Source organism: Phoca vitulina, unplaced genomic scaffold (assembly GCF_004348235.1).
Source record: "Phoca vitulina isolate PV1807 unplaced genomic scaffold, GSC_HSeal_1.0 scaffold87, whole genome shotgun sequence".
NCBI classification, from domain to species: domain Eukaryota; kingdom Metazoa; phylum Chordata; class Mammalia; order Carnivora; family Phocidae; genus Phoca; species Phoca vitulina.
Window position 1 is genome coordinate 1,197,968 of NW_022589790.1, and position 20,814 is coordinate 1,218,781.

General features: G+C 47.0%; 1 protein-coding gene and 1 long non-coding RNA gene across 3 annotated transcripts in view; one reads left to right on the forward strand and one right to left on the reverse strand.

Moving 5' to 3' along the window:
• The window catches only part of RUFY1 (RUN and FYVE domain containing 1), a 60,395-nt gene extending 56,209 nt beyond the window's left edge, over window positions 1-4,186 (reverse strand). For both annotated transcript variants that reach the window (XM_032395701.1, XM_032395702.1), the window contains exon 1: window positions 3,899-4,186. In XM_032395701.1, coding sequence (XP_032251592.1) covers window positions 3,899-4,172 — 274 coding nt within the window. In that variant the 5' untranslated portion in view covers window positions 4,173-4,186. The remainder of the gene's footprint in view (window positions 1-3,898) is intronic.
• Window positions 4,187-4,547: 361 nt separating this feature from the next.
• LOC116626423 overlaps window positions 4,548-20,814 on the forward strand; it is a 23,856-nt gene continuing 7,589 nt past the window's right edge. The window contains exon 1 of the long non-coding RNA XR_004298280.1: window positions 4,548-4,604. This is a non-coding gene — a long non-coding RNA (uncharacterized LOC116626423). The remainder of the gene's footprint in view (window positions 4,605-20,814) is intronic.

Genomic DNA, 20,814 nt, shown 5'->3' on the forward strand with positions numbered 1-20,814 from the left:
ATGCCACTTAAAGAATGATGTAACACTTTTATTTTAAAAAGCTAATATTTGGGGGGCGCCTGGGTGGCTCAGATGGTTAAGCGTCTGCCTTCGGCTCAGGTCATGATCCCAGGGTCCTGGGATCGAGCCCCACGTCTGGCTCCTGGCTCGGCGGGGAGCCTGCCTCTCCCTCTCCCTCTGCCTCTCCCCTGCTCATGCTCTCGCTCTCTCTCTGTATTTCTGTCTCAAATGAATAAATAAAATCTTTAAAAAAAAAAAAAAAGCTAATATTTGGGGCACCTGGGTGGCTCAGTCAGTTGAGCGTCTGCCTTCGCCTCAGGTCCTGATCCCAGGGTCCTGGGATCGAGCCCCGCACCGGGCTCCCTGCTCGGCGGGGAGCCTGCTTCTCCCTCTCCCACTCTCCCTGCTTGTGTTCCCTCTCTCGCTGTCTCTGTCAAATAAATAAAATCTTTAAAAAAAAAAAAAGCTAATATTTACAGTACGCCAGAGAACATGTCAACCTTAAAAGCTGAACATTTTTTTTAGGGGGTCATGTGAGCAAAACAACATGAAGACTAGTGTTTTAGGTGATCAGAAGTGGGTGGCAGTGGCTTCTGTTGATGTAGGAAAGATGTTGGGGTTCAGAGCCGACAGCCAAGAAAGAATTCCTGATCCATTTTTGGTGCAAAAAGGAGGTTTTATTAAAGCACGGGACAGTACCCGTGGGCACTGATGTCGTGATGAGTGGCCCATTATATACTTTCAAGTTGGGAGGGGGTCAGGGATAGTGTAAGTCTCTAAGGAATTTGGAAGCAAGGTTTCCAGGACCCTGAGGGGGCTAGCTATTGTTGGGAAAAGGCCATTTATTATCATCTAATAAAACCTTAGTAATGAGACCCTTCAGATGTATATCGGTGGGCCATATGCTTGGGGGATGATTGCCAACATGTATCTTGAGGGGGGACGTTTAGAGATAAAGGAAGTTTCCAAATGAAGTTTTATATGTTAAAGTAGATTTACAGGACCTGGGGGTTGGGTTAAGATTGCCTTTTGCCCTTAGCAAAGTATCAGCATGGAGACAGCAGAGTTCCTAGAAGAATGTCACTCGGCCTGTTTCAAGGACTTGCCAGTGGGCTGCAGGTAGTATGGATATTTAGTTTTTCTTTGGCCTTTGTTTCCCACATCACTATCACCGTTCCTGGGTACATGGCTGTGTTCCGCAGCCATCCCACCCATCCCTCTGCTCCATGACTCACCTGTTCCCATTCGTGCTCAATTTAGAGCTCCGGAAGATGTGAAGTGGATTTTTAAGCCATTCCATCTCTCAGGTTTACTGGCTTTGTGACTTTGGCCAAGCTATTCATATCTCTAAGCTTCATTAATAAGAGTTCAGCACAGGGCGCCTGGGTGGCTCGTTAAGCATCTGCCTTTGGCTTAGGTCATGATCCCAGGTTCCTGGGATCGAGTCCCACATCGGGCTGCTTGCTCAGCAGGGAGTCTGCTTCTCCCTCTCCTACCCACTTGTGCTCTCTCTCAAATAAATAAAATCTTAAAAAAAAATAATAGTTCAGCACATCAGCAAAACACACAGGATGTCACCAAGTTCTATACTTCCTGAATTGCCAAATAAATGGTCTGTTCAGGGACCTCCATCTTGACTGTTGCGCAGGGGCCAGGCTGGGACAGAAATGAGTGCTGCTATGGGAGGATGAGCTGGAGGGGACCTGGGGCCCCATGGATATCTAGGGAGCAACCCCGCTGAGCACCACCCTCTGGTGGGAAGAATGCTGGTCAACAGGGTCGGGCACCGAGTTTTCAGAAGCTGGACATCTGGATTTTTATGTAAAGCCTGCTCACTGGCTAAAAAAAAAATTTGCTTTATTTTTTATTTTATTTTTTAAAAAATATTTTATTTATTTGTCAGAGAGAGAGAGCACAAGCAGGGAGAGCGGCAGGCACAGGGAGAAGCAGGCTCCATGTGGGACTTGATCCCAGGACCCTGGGATCATGACCTGGGCCAAAAGCAGACGCTTCACTGACTGAGCCACCCAGGTGCCCCAGAATTTTTTTGTTTTAATGCTTTTATACTATGCAGCATATAAAATGCAACTACCAGACACAAAGAGCTCACAGCTTGTTGTCACCTTTGGTATAGAGAGTGAGTACGCAGGATGGGGAGTGGGCCGTATGGGTTTTTTTTTGTTGTTGGGTTCTCAATTATAGAGGAGTAAGTAGATTCTTGATATATTTGAGTTTTAGTTTTGAGTAGCCCTTTGGTGTCTTGAAGGATCTTATAATACAGTACAGTGTTCCCCTCTATTGACAAGGAGGAAAACTTTTAACACTTTCCCAACTGTCAGGAATTTTCACTTAGCATCTGAAGAGCTAACTTGTGTTCAGCAACGTAACTGGGAAAATGTTACTGTGATCCATTGTGAAAGGAGCTGCACCAGCTCCTTTCTGCCTGCCGCTCCCCCTGCTTGTGTTCTCTCTCTCTGTCAAATGAATAAATCTTAAAAAACAAAAAAATAACAAAGACAATAAGGATTTAAAGTGTGGGGCACCTCTGAGTACCCGGGGGGCCACAGGGATCACAGCCTGCACTGATGCACACCAGGAAGCCAGGCCTGCTATCACCTGGGGTTATTTTGAGGGTAAATGAATTAATGTCGGTACAGATCTCACACTAATACCTGGCACCTAGTAAGTAAGCAAATACTTATGATTAATTATCCTGTGCTCGGTGCTACTTTGGGCACTGGCACATGGCATTCATCGGCGAACGGCTAACATTTATTATTGGCTTGCTACATGATCCCAGAGGCCTCCAGAACCCCTCATGTGCCTTGACTTTGGGGACTCACCGCCAACGGCTGGTTCGCAATCAAACACCCCCAGGTGTGTGCAAAGGCTGTGAACAGGCTTCCTCAGTACCTTCTAGTCCCACTTGCCACTGCCAGGATCTCAAAACAAGTCTGCTGGTAAACTTTTCTCTACTCGTTACTCTTTCTTAACCACCGAAATTCTCACAATTCACTCTGCTGGGTCAGCGATGACTTCTAAGCAGCAACTTTACCGGTGGGTAGGAGGGAATCAAGAAACCGCAAAGGCACAGTATGATTCTTAGCACTGCGGTCTTCCATCAACTCTGCCCCGCAACACTTTCTATGAAGACAGAACTGAGTTTTTAGTTTTAACATTTAAACCTCACACGTGTGTCGTGGCTACTCTATTGGTGAGCACAGCTCTCAATATCTGGCTTTATAGGGCTTTCCAAGTCACACCCTTCTTATCATCACCATTTAGTATTCCCATTATTCCCATTCTTCTAACATGCTGAAACTCTTTTCCAAATAACAAGGGCTGAAGAGGACGAGGAGAGCTCACGGTGTGAATCAAAAAACCCCTACTGCACGGTCTGGGAAACGCGGTGACTTGCGCGCATGACACAACAGAGCTGGCCGCAGCAGGGCTCGCCTGGAACCACCGCCTCCTGACGTCCACCTCGCAGCTCGCACTCCTGGGTGCGTCGCGACAGCCGAGGCGGGAGCCGGGTTGGCATTTGGGAGATTCGCGGCACAGAGCGGAACCGGATTCAGTTCTTGAGCACTTTCAAGCTTAATAGCGACGACCTAAGCTTGAACTCATAGGTTTTCTTCAAGTCCGCCACCGGGAGTCAGGATGTTGTCTGGGGCACACAATCAGAAAGGTGTGCTAGGGGAGCCGCCCAATCTCAGGCCGTCCAAACCCGCGCATTTATCTTGGCTTGCACGGCATCAAGAAAAACAGACGAGTGCTTGCTTCTGCACAACTCGTCTGACAGGCTGCGGAGCTTCGACGCCTTCGCCAGCTCGGTTCCCACCGCCCAACGGCCCCCTGTCCCGCGGGCGCGCGCGGGGCGTGCCCGGCCGCAACCTACCTGTGCGCGCCGCGCCGTCCGCGCCGCCGTCCGCGCCGCCCAGGCCCGCGGCCGCGCGCAGCGCGCTCCCGCAGCTCGCCGACAGGTTGCCCGTGGCCTTTCGCGCCAGGGTCAGGATGGGCGCCGACCAGCCCTCCGGCCCGGTCCGCGGCTTAGCCGCGCTCCGCAGTTCGCCAGGGCTAGGCAGCTGGCTCCGGTCCACGATCTCGAACTCTTCTCCCGACTCCGGTCCCGGCTCCCGCCCCGCCGGGCAGCCGTCTTCCCCGTCGGCCATGTTGGCCGCGTCACGTGGCCGCGACGGGCGGAGGACTCGGCGCGGGCGGGCGCTAGGGCGGGCGCGCGGGTGGGCGGCGGGCTCGGCTCGGCGCGGGCGGGCAGAGAGTTTTTTTTTCCCCGTTCGCTAAGTTCTCCTTCCTCTTCACCACCCTTCCCTCTCCTTTCTTTAACCTCGAAAAGGTTCAGCAAAGCACAGTTCATAACATAAGAAGCACCCATATTCCCACCAGTCGGGAGGACTCGTCCAGAAAATTACCCTTGGGCTTGTCCCCCCTACCGGGGGTGCCCCCAGCCCGGCTTAGAACACAGCCCCCAGGGCTTCAGTTTCCTCGTGACTCTATTTCCTCTTTCTGATTTTCATTTCATGATTTACTTTTTCGACTTCGCCACTTTTCTGCAGCACTCTTCAGAACCAGCCCCAGAAGGGCGGGTAAGGAAACTGGGACAGGTGGGGCAAGAAATCAGGATTTTTTTATTAAAAAGAAAACCCTACATACGACAGATCGGCAGGACTGGGAATCAGAGGTCCGGATTCTATTAATTAGTTAGATGGGGATAATAAGAGAACCTGCCTAACCGAGAAAGCAGATTTTGCAGTGAGGAGCGCGGGCAGACGTTAGCCCTGCGGGGACTGTCAGCCCCACCGCGGCTCGCACACGGCCGATCCCGTCGCCCTGAGTCGCTTGGAAGAGAAGGGAGTCTGACTGAACGGAAACTCACGTTGCATTAGCATCCCGTACTTTGTTTGCAAAGCGCCACACAGGGGCCTCACCAAACCAGGAGAACGTTTGTATTTGGCTCCCAGAGCGTTTCAATCTTAAGTTAAAAAAAAATAAAAGGTTGTTGCAGATATTTAGAAATCAAAAGATTTGGCATTAAAATCTAGATTTTGGGGGCGCCTGGGTGGCTCAGTCGCTAAGCGTCTGCCTTCGGCTCAGGTCATGATCCCAGGGTCCTGGGATCGAGCCCCGCATCGGGCTCCCTGCTCAGCGGGAAGCCTGCTTCTCCCTCTCCCACTCCCCCTGCTTGTGTTCCCTCTCTCGCTGTCTCTCTCTGTCAAATAAATAAATAAAATCTTAAAAAAAAAAATCTGGATTTTGGACCTCTTGAAAGATCAGAAGCTTTGGCAGCTCAGAGTCTATTCCGAGGTGTCAACAAATTGGTAAAGTGGGCAATGGCTATCCCTTTAGAAGCCCCTTGGTTCTCCTGGCATTCTGGTCCAGCTATCTCCACTGGGTGTTTATGCTCTGTGTGGGCCCTGAAGGCCAGCTCTTTTCTATGGGGAGAGTGGGGTGCGGAGAGAGTGGGGAAGCTGTGGGAATGGTGTTTGAGCTGTCACCGTGATGGAGGGGTTTGCTGCTAGTCTTTGCTGGAGTGCGGTGAACAGGGGAGTTAGATGCTCTGCGATTACCAGGCAGTAGACCCAGGTCCTTCATGACTTTTCAATACCAGTGGACATTCATGTAGTTGAAGAGCTTGTTTATAATGCCCAGAGCCTGGACCAAATTCCACTTTGCATAGAAACATAAATTCCTTTTAGAAAAATCATTTTTATTTATTTATTTTTAAAAGAGTTTATTTATTTGAAAGAGACTGAGAGAGCAGGAGAGAGTGAGCATGAGCAGGGGGAGCAGCAGAGGGAGAGGGAGAAGCAGGCTCACCACTGAGCAGGTAGCCTGATACGGGACTGGATCCCAGGACCCTGAGATCGTGACCTGAGCCAAAGGCAGAGGCTTAACCAACTGAGCCACTCAGGAGTCCCCACTTATATACATTTCATTGGCCAAAGCAAGTATATGCCGCCCCTAACTTCAAGGGATTTTGAAAGTTCAATCCTACCAGTGTCTGGGGAAAGGGGAGCAGGGAATACTGGTGAGCAATATGACTACCGTAAATGTACTCTGAACCTTCCCAGAATGCAGCTAAATTGATTTGTTCAGAACCAAAGAGCTATTAACCATTTCAGAAGATCACATCACCTACAACAATGTTGCTTTTGGTATTAAGACAAAACCTGTGCTGTTTGTCACAATCATGGGGATTTTAGGTACAAGTGTCTGGCTACCTTATTTCTTTTAGTGTTAGTGATGACTTTTTTACATATTGAAATACATTTTATAGATTTATTTCTCTTTTATATGATAGGACTTAATTTTTTTGAAATTTTGAGTGTTGGTAGGTTTATTATCTATGAATTGCATTTCATAATAGACAGTGAGGCATTATAAAATATGTATTATCTAAAGGGTGTGATGGGCCCAGTAGGGTAGGCAACTGAGTTTGCATGTAACTCAAGTCTAGCTACAGACATGATAGTTCTGAATTCTTTCCAGTTTTACTGTATATGAGACCAACTTTGGAGAAAACTTGGTAAGAGTGATCTGTGATTTGGAGCACACTTGGTGAAGAGAATATGTATGATTATTTTCCGTACAAATAGTAAAATTTAAAAGACACCTTAACATGTTTGTTATTTTCTATAGTTTTTCATATGCTTGAAATGTTCTATAATAATTAGAAAGTCCCACTCCCAAACATGTAGCCCAATCCGCCCTCCCTGTGTTCTCCCCTACTCCCCCACATCCTCCCTGTCCTTTTCTCCAATCTTCTCCCAACCTGTTTTTTCTATGCCTTGAGTTTCACCTGCCTGCTCCCTCCTCCTGAGCATGATTCTACCCTCTGCCCATTGCCTGCCTCATTTTCCTTTCTAATCGTCCGAAGGCTTCTCCCTACATTTCTCAGACTCCGTGTCTGACATCTGGCCCTGCCCTTCTTTGCCCGATTGGTGCCCCTGCCTGGATGGCCTCTCGCCTTGTTTTGCAGTCACTCTCCAGGACAGCTTGTGTCTTGGGACTTTCCTTCCTCCCTTCTGTTCTAGACACCTCCACCTGAGGACTTCCCAAGACCCAGTGCTGATCCTTTCATCTTCCTGCTTGCAGATCTCTCCTTGCTTCCCATTGCAGGACACTTCGTCTTGTCTGCGTGCCATGGTTGCAGATGACTCATTTTCTCCTTGATGTGCACTTTAAATTGAGTTAAGCAGCATCCCGGGGTGGGTCTGGTGGCCTGCCTGATCCCAAAGTGGTATCCAAAGAGGTGGAACCTCAAGGTTTCATGGGTTTTGTGCATTGGCCCATAAGATGACATGTTTCCCATCACAAGTACACGTTTCCCACTTTGGTTGGCATTTTATAATCTTTAGTATCTGGACATAGTTGGTACTCTGCTGCCAGGAATGGCCAGTTAAAGCCAAATTACTCGAGATGCCTGGGTGGCTCAGTTGGTTAAACATCTGCCTTGGGCTCAGGTCATGATCCCAGAGTACTGGGATTGAGTCCCACATTGGGCTCCTTGTTCAGCGGGGATCCTGCTTCTCCCTCTGCTTGCCGTTCCCCCTACTGGTGTTCTCTCTCTCTCTTTCTCTGACAAATAAATAAAACCTTAAAAAAAAAAAAAAAAAAAGCCAGATCACTCTCCTGAATGATGCAATGTGAAGCACACAACATTCTCCAAGGTTGCACCTCCTATTTTTTTTTTTTTTAACGTCATGACCCACCTAGAACATGCTAATGTTTGCTGTATAACACAGCATTGTGAATGGACAGAGGTAACACTTGGGGAATCTGGCTTCCTCAGATTTTACTAGGTCACTCCGGGGCCAAGGGCATCGGTATGTCTGCGCAGCTAACAGCCCAGTACCCTCACTAGTCGGGAAGCTCTCCTGTGCTCTAAGGAGATTTGAAGCCTGTCTGCTTCCCAGGGAGGAATATCATGCTAGCCAGAAATACCAATTTTTGCGAAAGACAGGAACAACTAAGTAACAAATATCAATGTTTGGCTCCATCTAGTGGTATAAAGTGGATTTGGGTTTTTAACCATCCAGGATTTGACCATTTCCACCCATCCATCCATCCATATCCATTCTCTCATCCATGTAGCCATCACAGCCTATAAGGCCCTGTGTGATCTGACCCCTGCCAATCTTTCTGACCCTATTTCGTATCATTATCTGTAGCTTTCTTCTTTTTTTAAAAGATCTTATTTATTTATTTGACAGAGAGAGAGAGGGAGGGAGGCAGGGAGAGGGAGAAGCAGGCTTCCCGCATGAGCAGGGAGCCCTGCGCGGGGTTTGATCCCAGGACCCTGAGAACGTGACCTGAGCTGAAGGCAGACGTTTAACCGACTGAGCCAGCCAGGCAAATTTGTAGATTTGTTAAGCCCCACATGATTTCTTTCTGTTTCTTAAACACACCACACTTATTCTTTGCATATGCTTTCCCATCTTTGCTTGGAATAATTTTCTCCTAGTCTTAGCCTGATCAACTTTTTTTTTTTTTTTAGATTTTTATTTATTTATTTATTTGACAGAGAGAGAGAGGGGGGGAGAGAGAGAGAGAACAAGCAGGGGGAGTGGCAGAGGGAGAGGGAGAAGCAGACTCCCCACTGAGCAGGAAGCCTGCAGGACTCAATCCCAGGACTCTGGGATCATGACTTGAGCCGAAGGCAGACGCTTAACCAACTGAGCCACCCAGGTGCCCCCTGATGGACTTTTTAATCAACATCTTTCATATTCAAGCTCAATTCGACTTTCCAGAGACACGGTCCCCAACTGCTCTAAAATACACACTCCTCCCGGCCTCCAGTCCTTCTTGATCACTTCACCCAGTTTAATTTCCTCCATGGTACTTATCAGTTCCTAACGTTTTCCTGTTGCAGTTTTATTTAGTACAGTTGCCTCCCCTCCCTGGAATGGAGCTCAGAGGGAAACTTGTCCCTGTGGGTCACTGCTGTGTTCCCAGGGCTCAGAACCACACCCGCGAGTCAGTGACTTGAAACAACAAAAGTTTATTTCATGATCACACCCCATAGCTGCCTTCGTTGCCCGAGTTCCTCCCCGTTCTTCCCACTTAGAGCCTGGGCTGGCAGAGCCCCCATCCTGTGGACCTTCTTCATCATCCCAGCAGAGGGAAGGAACGGGTGAGGGGGGGGGATAGTGATCTCTGCTCCTAAAGGATAGAGGTCACCAGGTTCTTCTGCTCACGTTTTGTTGACCAGAGTGGACACGTGGTCATGCCTCACTTCACGGGGAGGGCATGCAATCCCACCATGTGCCTAGGAGAAGAACCAGAACTGCTTTAAGAGCTGATAATTCCAATAGCTGGGTCATTGTGAAGGTGGTGTGTTATTTGTCATTTCTCTTGAAAATTGATCACAATGGCCTGGTTCTTTGTATATTAAAGAGCCACGAGTCCCGGTCGCTTGGCTAACGTGTCATTCAGTCCTCAAAGCCTTTGGGGTCAGATCCATGCATGTGCATGTTGGGGGTGAGGCCAGGAGTCCAAAGATTTTATTTATTTGTCAGAGAGAGAGAGCACGAGCGGGGAGCGGCCGGCAGAGGGAGAAGCAGGCTCCCAGCTGAGGAAGGAGCCCGAAGCAGGACTTGACCCCAGGACCCTGGGATCATGACCTGAGCCGAAGGCAGACGCTTAACGACTGAGCCACCCAGGTGTCCCCTTTCATGTCCTTTAAAAGAGTGTTGAAGTTTTCTCCATAGTGGCCTTGTACAAATGGATTAATCTATAAATAATTTTTATATTTGCATATATATTTGCTATTGTGTCCAGTATCTTATTTAAATTAATTTTGTGTTGGTTCATGCCAGTGTGCACCAATGTCATTAATTTGGATATTTTCATAGGAAATACATGATGTGTATTTAGATTTCATAAATTTACAGTTGAAAAAGTAGTTCCTCATCCCTGAGTCGTTTCAAACATCTGGAAAAGTTTTCGAATAGGTACATCCATAGATTGCACCCTTAGGATTCCATTTATAACGACATTCTGGAAAAAGAGAAACTATGTGGACAGAGAATAGATTGGTGGTTGATAGGGGTGAGGGGTGGAGGAAAGGTTTTGCTAAAAAGGAGAAGTATGAAGGACAGTTGTGGGGCTAGGGCACTGTTTTGCGTCCCAAGTGTCCCAAGCGTGATGTTGGTTACATGGTCCTATGCATTTCATCAAAACTCACAGAACTGCACACCAAAAGTAGTGAATTATAATTTACTTCATGCAAATTAAAAAAAAAATTAAAAGATTTCATGACTGAATAAGTTTAGGAAGTCCTGAACTGAACAGCATTAAAAAAGTTTTCCAGGGGAAGCTGGGTGGCTCAGGTCATGGTCCCAGGTCGGGGTTGGGCTCCCTGATCAGCGGGAAGCCTACTTCTCCCTTTTCCTCTGCCCCTCCCCCTTTCTCATGTGCTCTTTCTCTCTCTCTGTCAAATAAATAAAATCTTAAAAATTTTTTTCCAATAGTGGTATTGATTGTTCAGTTAAACTTAAAATTAATGAAGGTGAACTAAAAATAAGCATTTGCTTTCCCAGTCCTTTTGACCACATTTCAAGGGCTGCTAGCTGCTGGGGGCTAGTGGGTATTGTATTAGATGGTGCAGTTCCGGAGAACAGCTAGTATAAGAGAACTAATTCTTGCTTGTAAGTCTGGAAGGATACACGTGTAAAATAACTGGGCCAGAGCCAGGCTTTTTTCTTTTCATCTAGTTGTGGGTGGGAGGGGGGTCTTTGACTACCATTTCAACGAAGACACAATTATTAATCTAGTCAAATTATCTTTCCTTCTTGTGCAATTTTGGTCTTTTAAGTTTTGTCTGTGAATGTATCCATTTTGTCTAGGTTTAAAAGTTATTAGCATTTTATAATTTATGAGTATCTGTCATCTTTACTAGTCTTTCCTATTATGTTTTTATCTGTAATTCTCTTCATTCTGTTTCCCTTTCTCGTTTCCTTGGATTTGGTCTGTTGTTCTTCCAATTTTTTTTTTTTTTGAGTTGAATGCTTATTTCATTTATTTTTAATATTTCTTGTTTCCCAATAAATGCCTATAGAGATATACATTTTCTTTCAAATACTGTTAGTTGCACCCACAAATTTTGACATCTCTCAGGTTCAGTTTTTTTTTTATTTTAAAGATTTTATTTTTTTATTTGAGAGAGAGAGAATGAGAGAGAGCGAGTACATGAGAGGGGGGAGGTTCAGTTTTAAATATTTCTTAATTTGCTTTCTACTAAGGGTTATTTAGTAATACATTATTTACTTTCTAAACTTTCATAGTTTCTCCCCTCCCTCTCCTGTTCCTTTTTTCTTTTTTTTTTTTAAAGATTTTATTTATTTATTTGAGACAGAGAGAATGAGAGAGAGAGAGAGCACATGAGAGGGGGAGGGTCAGAGGGAGAAGCAGGCTCCCTGCCGAGCAGGGAGCCCGATGTGGGACTCGATCCAGGGACTCCAGGATCATGACCTGAGCCGAAGGCAGTCGCTTAACCAACTGAGCCACCCAGGCGCCCCTGTTCCTTTTTTTTTAAAGATTTTATTTATTTGTCAGAGACAGAGAGAGAGCACAAGCAGGGGAAGCAACAGGGGGAGAGGGAGAAGCAGGCTCCCAGCTGAGCAAGGAGCCCGAAGCGGGGCTCGATCCCAGGACCCTGGGATCATGACCTGAGCCGAAGACAGGTGCTTAACTGACTGAGCCACCCAGGCACCCATCCTTTTTATATTTTCTAACTCACTATCCTTTCCCAATTCCTTCTTGGAGAGGTCCTTCATCTGATATTCCAATTGACCAGTTCTCTCTTTAGTTTTACCTTTCCTATTATTTATGACATCTATTGTGATCTTTATTTTTAGTGTTTTATAAATATGTATATATTTTAGAGAGAGAGGGAAAGAGCGAGAGGGCTGGGGGAGAGGCAGAGAGAGAGAGAATCTCAAGCAGTTTGTACACCCAGAGCGGATCCTGATGCAGGGCTCGATCCCATGCCCCTGAGATCATGACCTGAGCCGAAATCACGAGTTGGACACTTTTTTTTTTTTTTAATTATGCGCAGTTAAGAAGTAAGACACTTAATCGACTGAGCCACCCAGGGGCCCCTCTACTATTATATTTTCGACACCGAATATTTCCACTTATCTTTAAAAATTGTTGTTCTTATTTCCGGTGTGGCTGTCCACTGTAGGCTGGTGCTGGCAAATTGTGCTTTTCCCCTCTTCATTTTGTGGTCCTAGGGAATCCTGCTGAGGCCATGGGGGGATGGCAGCAAAGCAGCATGGACCGGTCATATAAGATCTGATCCCAGGTCATTTATTTGGGCTTTCTGGACCTGCTCAGGCCCATCTCCTATATGCCATCTCCATGTTATAATGGCGAGCTGGGAATTTCCTGATTTGGTGGAGAGGTAGCACCGAGCTCCTAATGCAGTTTGACGTAGTTAATTCATAAAGCAGGTTACATTTTTATTAGATTTATCATTCACCAGTATTTCCTGTACACTTTGTTTTCCTCCTATCTCGAGGTCATTGTTCTTATTTAATTTTCACGTTGATGAGAATATCCTTGAATAATTTCTTCAGAAAGGGTATTTTTATGGTGGACTTTCTGAGAAATATATTGGAAGTGTGATTTTCTTTGGTGAGGATCTTGTTCTTTCTTTCTGGAAGGCTGTAGGATTTTCTTTTGATCACTGTATTTTTTTTTTAAGATTTATTTATTTATTTTAGAGAGAGAGAGAGCAAGGGGGAGGCATAGAGGGAGAGAAAGAGAGAGAATCTCAAGCAGACTCCCCGCCAAGCACGGAGCCCGATGCAGGGCTCAATCTCAGGAACCCGAGATCATGACCTGAGCCAAAATCAAGAGTTGGACACTTAACTGACTGAGCCACCCAGGCGCCCCTGATCACTGTAGTTTAAAAATTCCACAGGAAATGTTTATATTTATGACTTTAAAAATAAACTCTGGGGGCACCTGGCTGGCTCAGTCGGTAGACCATGCAACTCTTCATCTTGGGGTTGTGAGTTCGAGCCCCATGTTGGGCGTAGAGATTACTTAAAAAAATAAAATCTTTAAAAAAAATAAATAAATAGGGGCGCCTGGGTGGCTTAGTCGTTAAGCGTCTGACTTCGGCTCAGGTCATGATCCCAGGGTCCTGGGATCGCGTCCCGCATTGGGCTCCCTGCTAGTGGGGAGTCTGCTTCTCCCTCTCCCACTCCCCTGCTTGTGTTCCCTCTCTCGCTGTCTCTCTCTCTGTCAAATAAATAAATAAAATCTTAAAAAATAAAAATAAAAGTGAACTCTTCCTGGTACTTAGCTTGACATTTTCAGTTGGAAAAATAAAATATTTTTTTCAGATAGGGGAAGTTTTCATGGGTTGTATCTTGCATTATTCCTTTTCTTTGCTTATTTCTTTCATTTTGGGGCTACTATTCATTGTCTGTTGTCCAAGTTGCTTTTCTTCTCATGAATGATTTCTTTATCTTTTATGGTGTTTGGGGAGTTCTTTATTTACATATTTATTTGACGAACATGTGAGGACCTCTTCTGTGCCCGAATATAGGCACTTGGCTTATATCAATGAGTGATACAAAGAACCCTACCTTCATGGACCTTATATTTTAGCATGAGGAGACATAATAAATAAAGAAGTAGATTTTTAAATATAAATGAAAGTGATAAATATTAAGGAAGAAAAAGACAAGTAGATGGGGCACCTGGGTGGCTCAGTTGGTTGGGCATCTGACTCTTGGTTTTGGCTCAGGTCCTCTTGGGATTGTGGGGTTGAGCCCCGTGTCAGGCTCCTCGCTCAGTGGGAAGTCTACTGGAGATTCTCTCTCCTTCTTCTTCCCCCTCTGCACCTCCCCTGACATGCTCGCTCACTCTCTCTCAAATAAATAAATAAATCTTAAAAAAGAAATAAAAAATAAAATATTAAGAAAAAAGAAAAAGACAAGTAGAGTAGGGTTAGAAGGATTGGGAGTGTTGAGATGGGAACCTTCTTTAATTTTAAGTAGATGTTCAGGGTAGGCTTCTTGGGAAGGTGAGATTTAAGAAAATAAGGTGAGGGAGTGACATTTTCAGGACCTGAAGGAGGAATGTTCTAGGGAGCAGCTATTACAAAGGTCCTCAGAAAGGAGCGTGCCCTACATGTTGGAGGAAGAGCAAGGAAGCTGGTGTGACTGGCCCAGAGTGGATGTGGGGATTCTGACGGCTAACAGATCTAGACCCAGTAGGGTCTTTTTTTTTTTTTTTTAAAGATTTTATTTATTTATTTGAGAGAGAAAGAATGAGACAGAGAGAGCATGAGAGGGGGGAGGGTCAGAGGGAGAAGAAGACTCCCCACCGAGCAGGGAGCCCGATGCGGGACTCGATCCAGGACTCCAGGATCATGACCTGAGCCGAAGGCAGTCGCTTAACCAACTGAGCCACCCAGGCGCCCCTAGAACCTGTAGGGTCTTGCAGCCACAGTAAAGACTTTGGATTTACTCTACCTACAATGGGAGGCCATTATAGGGTTTCGAGAAAGAAGAATGACTTGATTTGACTTAGGTTGTAAAGGCTCTTTCTTACTAAGCTGCTAGGAAGAGATCGTACAGGTACAGAGTGTGTAGAAATAGACGTAAAGGTAGAGGCGGGATCCCTCATAGGAGGTGCTGTACTAATAGACGGGATCAGGGTGGTAGCAGTGGAGGTTGCTCCCTATGGACTATGGTGGTTGGCACAGTTGCCACAAGCTGAAATGAGAAATGCTCTGGGGGTAAAATCAAGAATTTGGTTTTGGATCTGTTATGTGTGAGATGTTTCACAACTCAGGTGGAGTGTTGAGTAAGCAGTTGTATATTTGAGTCTGGAATCTAGGAGACAAATTCGGCTGGATCTATAAACCTGTGAGTTGTGGGTATATGCGTCGTATTGAAAGCTGTAATACTGGATAAGGTGACTGTTTTGGTCAGGATAGGTTAGGGTTCTGCCTCGGTAACAAATAGCCCCCAAATCCCAGTGGCAGGACACACAGAAGCCTATTGCTCAATCATATGAAGCCTGACGCAGGTCTAGGCTCATTTCCAGGACATCTGTCTTTCATAGAGTGACTCAGCGATCAGGCAGCTTTGGTGTTTCGGTTCCGCATGTCAACATGAGGATTTCTCCAAATAGCTGAAGCAGGAGAAAAGACAGCTGGAGAGTCATGTGGCAGGCTTTGCTGGGAAGTGACCTGTGTCTTCTGCTCACAGCTCATTGGCAAGAGTCAGTCACATATGGTCTTCCACTTGCCGGGAAGGGCTGGGAGGAGCTCTGGATGAGCAGTCACCAAGGGAGCCAGGGGAGGTAGAGGGGAAAAGAAGGTCATGGACAAGAAGAGTAGCCAGCAAGTCCCAGAGAAGGAACCTTTAGGTAGGCGGAATGAGGACCAGGAGATAGTATGAAACTTCGGAGGAAAATGTTACAAGGAGAAAAGAGTGGCCAAGATGGGGCGGTGCGTGGTGACTGAGGACTGGCCGTGGGATCTAGGTGGAAATGATCTGTAACCTTGAGAAGAGCAATTGGTCAGATCCATGTGCAAAAAGCCTGGCTGAAGTAAGCTAAAGAGAGATGGTGAATGAGGAGGAATGAGAGACAAGTACAGACCAGAAATGGGCAGATACTGGCAGGGGAAGTAGGTGCAAGCCAAGGGTGTTTTCATTTGTTCTTCTTGGCTGGGAGAGATAACAGCCTTTTTATATGCTGTTGAAGAAGATCTTGTAGAGTGAGAACTAATGATGTAGGGGAGAGGGGAGAGAGTTTTCGGAGCCGAACCTTGAAGAGGTGAGGAGGGACCACTCGGGATCTCTGGTAGCAGGTGGGTCTCCTTAGCAGGTGGGAGGTAGGGAAGGTGGGGCAGATTCTGGGGGAGGGTGGAGGAAGTGTGAAACGGCCTTCTGTACACGGGGCAGTGGACAGGAGAGGGAAGCGCAGTGTGGCCTGGGCAGGAATTGCCTCTCAAGGTTCACAGTCAGGGACAGAAGTGAGGCCCCTCAGGTCCACGTGGCTTGTGACTTTCCCAGCCCCCTTCTGCAGGCGAGTTGGGTTTAACCAAGTTGCGGTTTCATCAAGAGAGTTCAAGGAAGCGAGGGGGCAGGAATTTGGGGTTGTGTGCAGGGGGTGATAATAGGGATAATGTTAGCTCTTCTTTTTGACCTTTTGGATCATGAATTATGTTACCAGCAACATCCAATTTATTTTTTTTACCACCTCTACTGAATTTTATTACCTGAATGTATGTTGGTGTATGTAACATATGGATGGGTGTGTATGAAATAAATAACCATAATAAAAATAAATACAAATAGAATATAAATATAAAATATACAGATACATAAAAATGTATAGGTAAATGACAAAGTGAAAATTGTAATAAAAATTTAGGAAGTAATTGTAATGAGAACTTTTTTTTAAAGATTTTATTTATTTGAGAGAGCGAGCGCGCACAAGCCTGCACATGAACTTGGGGGAGGGGCAGAGGGAGAGGGAGAAACAGACCTCTCCTCCCCTACACTGAGCAGGGAGCCCACCACTGCAGGGCTCAATCCCCGAGATCATGACCTGAGCCAAAGGCAGATGCTTAACCGACTGAGCCACCCAGGCGCCCCTGTAATGAGAACTCTTAAGGAGAGTCAAGAAGATATTACCAAGAAACAATAAGAAAAAACAAAGATTTTGGAATGTATCTATATCCACATCTATAACTCTATCTAATCTGTCTCTAATCTATATGTATATCTAATCTGTGTGCATATGTCTATGTGTATCTATCCGTCCATATTCATCTATATTGGTACCTCTATCTCGTTCAGGGTTCTCACTACAATTGCTTCTCTCAATGCTATCTTTTCTTTCTTCTCTGAAGTCGGCCCCTCCAGGAGTCTCTGTCCCCCTCCCTCAAGCCACTGGGTCCTTTGCACCAATGTGGTCCTGGGCCAGTGGCAATGGAGTTTTTTTGGAAATGCAGATTCTCAGGCTCTGCCCCAGACCTCCTGAACACAGAGCTCTGGGGTGGGGCCCAGGAATGTGCATATACCCTAGCTTCCCGGGGATTCTGTTGAGAACCTCTGCTTATCTCTCCTGTGACTTTTGCTTTCCTATTCATGTCAGGGATGTGGGTCCCTCCAGACCCGCACTGGTCAGGATCTCGGGAGCTGGCATGGGGCATGGAAGAAGTCCTTCCTTCCTTCGGGGCTGGGGGAAGACAGTGGTGAGCAAGCTGGCCAGCAAGGATCTGGCTCCCTGTTTCTTGGGCTCTCCAAATATACATTTTGGATCATATTGGCATCCAGTTGGTCCCACGCATGTTAATTACTGGTCTTACCTTCACGGTGGGCCCTGTGGGCTTTCCCAGGGCACTTCCTGGACCCAGCCAAGGGAGGGCACTGAGATCTCAGACCCAGAGAGAATAAAAAGCCAGCAAGTTTCTGAATGGATTTTAGGAACTCACCGTAGAGGGAACATTAGTTTGAAAATCAAGATCTTTTTAACTTGATTTGACTCTTGAGAGACAAATCCTGAAGGACTCTGTGTAAATGTTTTTTTTAAAAAAGATTTTATCTATTTATTTGAGAGAGAGTATGAGCGGGGGGGAGGGGCAGAGGGAGAAGCAGACTCCCTGCTCAGCGGGAGTGGGACTCGATCCCAGGACCCTGAGATCATGACCTGAGCTGAAGACAGGCGCTTAACGGCCTGAGCCACCAAGGCGTGCCCGTCTAAATGTTTTTCTGCATGAAGAACAGAGTGGGGAGGAATGGAGGTTGATGTAAGAGCTGGGAGGGGGATCTGCTGGCTGGAGGAAACCCCAGGGCTGGGCAGTGAATATGTCCCTTGGCCCAGAGAGCAGGCTGGCCACAAGGTTGAAGGACTCCAGGGGCTGAGAAGGGGAGAGCAGTTGCGTGTCCCTGGATCTCTCTCTCTCTCTTTCTCTCACCTCGGGAGTCCTCAGCATTGACAAAAGCATGCAGAGTGCTTTCCCTTCCAGCAGGTGGCTGTGGCTGGGGTGGGCTGGATTTCAGTGGATGATGGTGGGCACAGGTGCAGGAGGATGCTGAGGACTGGGAGCAGGTATCCCTCTCCCGGAAGCCTGGCTCCACCCGAGGAAAAGGGTGAGGACAGGGTAGGATGACTCTGCTCGAAGTGCTGAGTGACCATAGATGGGGCTGAGTGTTCCTGGGAGGGACTAGATTATGCTTACAGAAACTGGAATCCGAAATTAAAATTGAGTCATGAAAAATAGAGTTGCCTTTGTGCACCTGCCTTTTGAGATTGAGAACGTGTACGTGTTCGGTTTATACTCGAACGTGAAAGTGTCTTGCACAGTGCCGGGCATCTCGTCGGTGCCCCGTGCGTGACAGTTCATGTCTTTACTAATCTGCACATAGCCTAAGCGTATGCACACACCCCAAGTGTAACGGGGCAGAGAGGATGCCAAGGTGATGCTGTCTTATTATTTTTATTCAGGAATTGGTCTGCCTTTTAACACATTGTTTGATCATACCATATTGACGATTTTTCTAACTTAGAGGTCATCCTCAGTACAAGGTGACTGCATGCCACAGTGATCAGAAGACCCGGGTCTGAGTCCTAGACCCACCGCTTCCGAGCTGTGAAACCTTGAACGAGGTGCTGCACCTCCAAAAGTCTTCCTTGCCGAGGGAGGTTAAGCCCGATGCCCGAGGCGGGTGGAGAGGCGTGAGCGTCCCCCGAGGACTTACACCTGCCTGGCCCCGTGCTGGGCCGCGTCACAGGTGTTTCACTAACAGTAAAACACCTGGTGCAGGCCAGGCACGTGTGCAGAAGGTGGCGAAGTAATAATTCCATTCTCCTAGGTACAAGTCCTGCGCACACGCACACGCACACAGCACGTGTGTGCACACCCAGCACAACACGCACACATGCCACGTACAACGTAGCACACACATGCACACACGTGCACCGCACACAGCACCACAACCGGGCGGCACGTGCATCGACGACACACCCCACCCCACCCACAGACACACGGATCACATGTACGCATTACACACCACACTGCACACACACACTACATCGCACCTGCACGCGCGCGCGCGCACACACGTCGGTAGCCACAATTGCAATAATCAGAGGTACCACTAGGGGGCATCGTGACACTTTTATTCAGAAATTTTTAGGTGTGTTTTTGCATAGCTGTGATTATACTCTATACTAGCAGTTCTCAAAGTGTGGCCAAAACTATTTTCATAATAACGCGAAGATGTCATTTGCCTTTTTCATTCTTTCTCCCTTGAGCATGCAGTGGAATTTTCCAGAGACCACATTCCGTGTGATATTGCAGCAGGTTGAAAGCTGGAGCGGATCTGAGAATCCAGCTGTCTCACTAAAGCCCGACATTAGAGAGATTCGCAAGTGTGAGCAGAATGCCACTTTTCTCACTACGATGTTCAAAGATACCATTATTTTTCACAGAAATGTTATTTATGTTAACATGCAGTGGGTTTTAAATTGCCATTTTAAAATAAATAAATATTTGGAAATCGCCTCTGTTTTAATATCTAATACAGTTAAAACTGATAGATATAACTCACATAAACAAAAGTTCTTTAGGGGATTTGCGATCGTTTTTTTAAGAGCATAAGGCAAACGTATATGTACATGAGTATATGCGTCCAGGATGTATACATAAGTATATGGACAAGAGTATACGGAGCAAAATGTTTGACCATCATCGTTCTATATGTAATCACATGTCCGCAGATACATTTCAATGTTTTTATTTATTTATTTATTTTTAAAATTAAGGATTATTTATTTATTTGAGAGAGAGTGCGAGAGCACGAGCAGGGGGAGGGGCAGAGGCAGAGGGAGAAGCAGACTGAGCTGAGCAGGGAGCCCGGTGCGGGGCTCGATCCCGGGACTGCGGGATCTTGACCTGAGCGGAAGGCAGGTGATTAACTGACTGAGCCCCCCGGGCGTCCCACATTTCAATTTTTTTAAATTATAAAGTTATAAAGAACCAAGAGGTGCAGAGAAGGGAAACATTACTTGTAATCTTACTGCCAAGAGATTAAACACAGTTGCTACTGACATATTGTCATGTTTTCTCTCAGTTTGTGTTGCTGCATACATTTCTTCGCCCTGGATGCCTGCTGAATATAAGCCTGGAGCCCCAGGTGGCCCCCGCCTGCGGGCCCGAATGCGGTCTTGTGCAGCCCGAACGTGAACTGGGCCGCTCCAAGGTGCCGTGCACGCACCTGCTCGCGCCGCAGCCCAAGCTCCTGGGGCGGGGCCCTGTCTCTCCCCATCTCTCCAGGGCTTTCAAGGAGCCTTACCTGAGTAATCATTACCTGAGTAATTTCACTACCTGAGTAATCCCAGTTGCCTCTGGGTTGTTACCTCATGGGCTCTGGCTAAGGTACATCTCCAGGTGCCCCTCCCTGCCGCGCGGCAGCCCTCAGCCCTCCCTCCTTGGTCCCTCCTGGCCTCCGTGGGGTGTGGAGGGCGCCTCTCGTCCGCTGAGAGGTGGCCATGGCCTTGCGGCGCCCTGCCTCTGCTCCCCTGACCTCAGCTCGCCCTGCCCTGCTGGGTCAAGGCCCCAGGCCCCACCTGCCACCCGGCTGACACTATTGTAGACTCCGCGTGGGCCCCCATGGTGTCTACGTCTTTTTTTTTTTTTTAAAGATTTTATTTATTTATTTGACAGAGAGACAGCGAGAGAGGGAACACAAGCAGGGGGAGTGGGAGAGGGAGAAGCAGGCTTCCTGCGGAGCAGGGAGCCTGCTTCTCCCTCTCCCA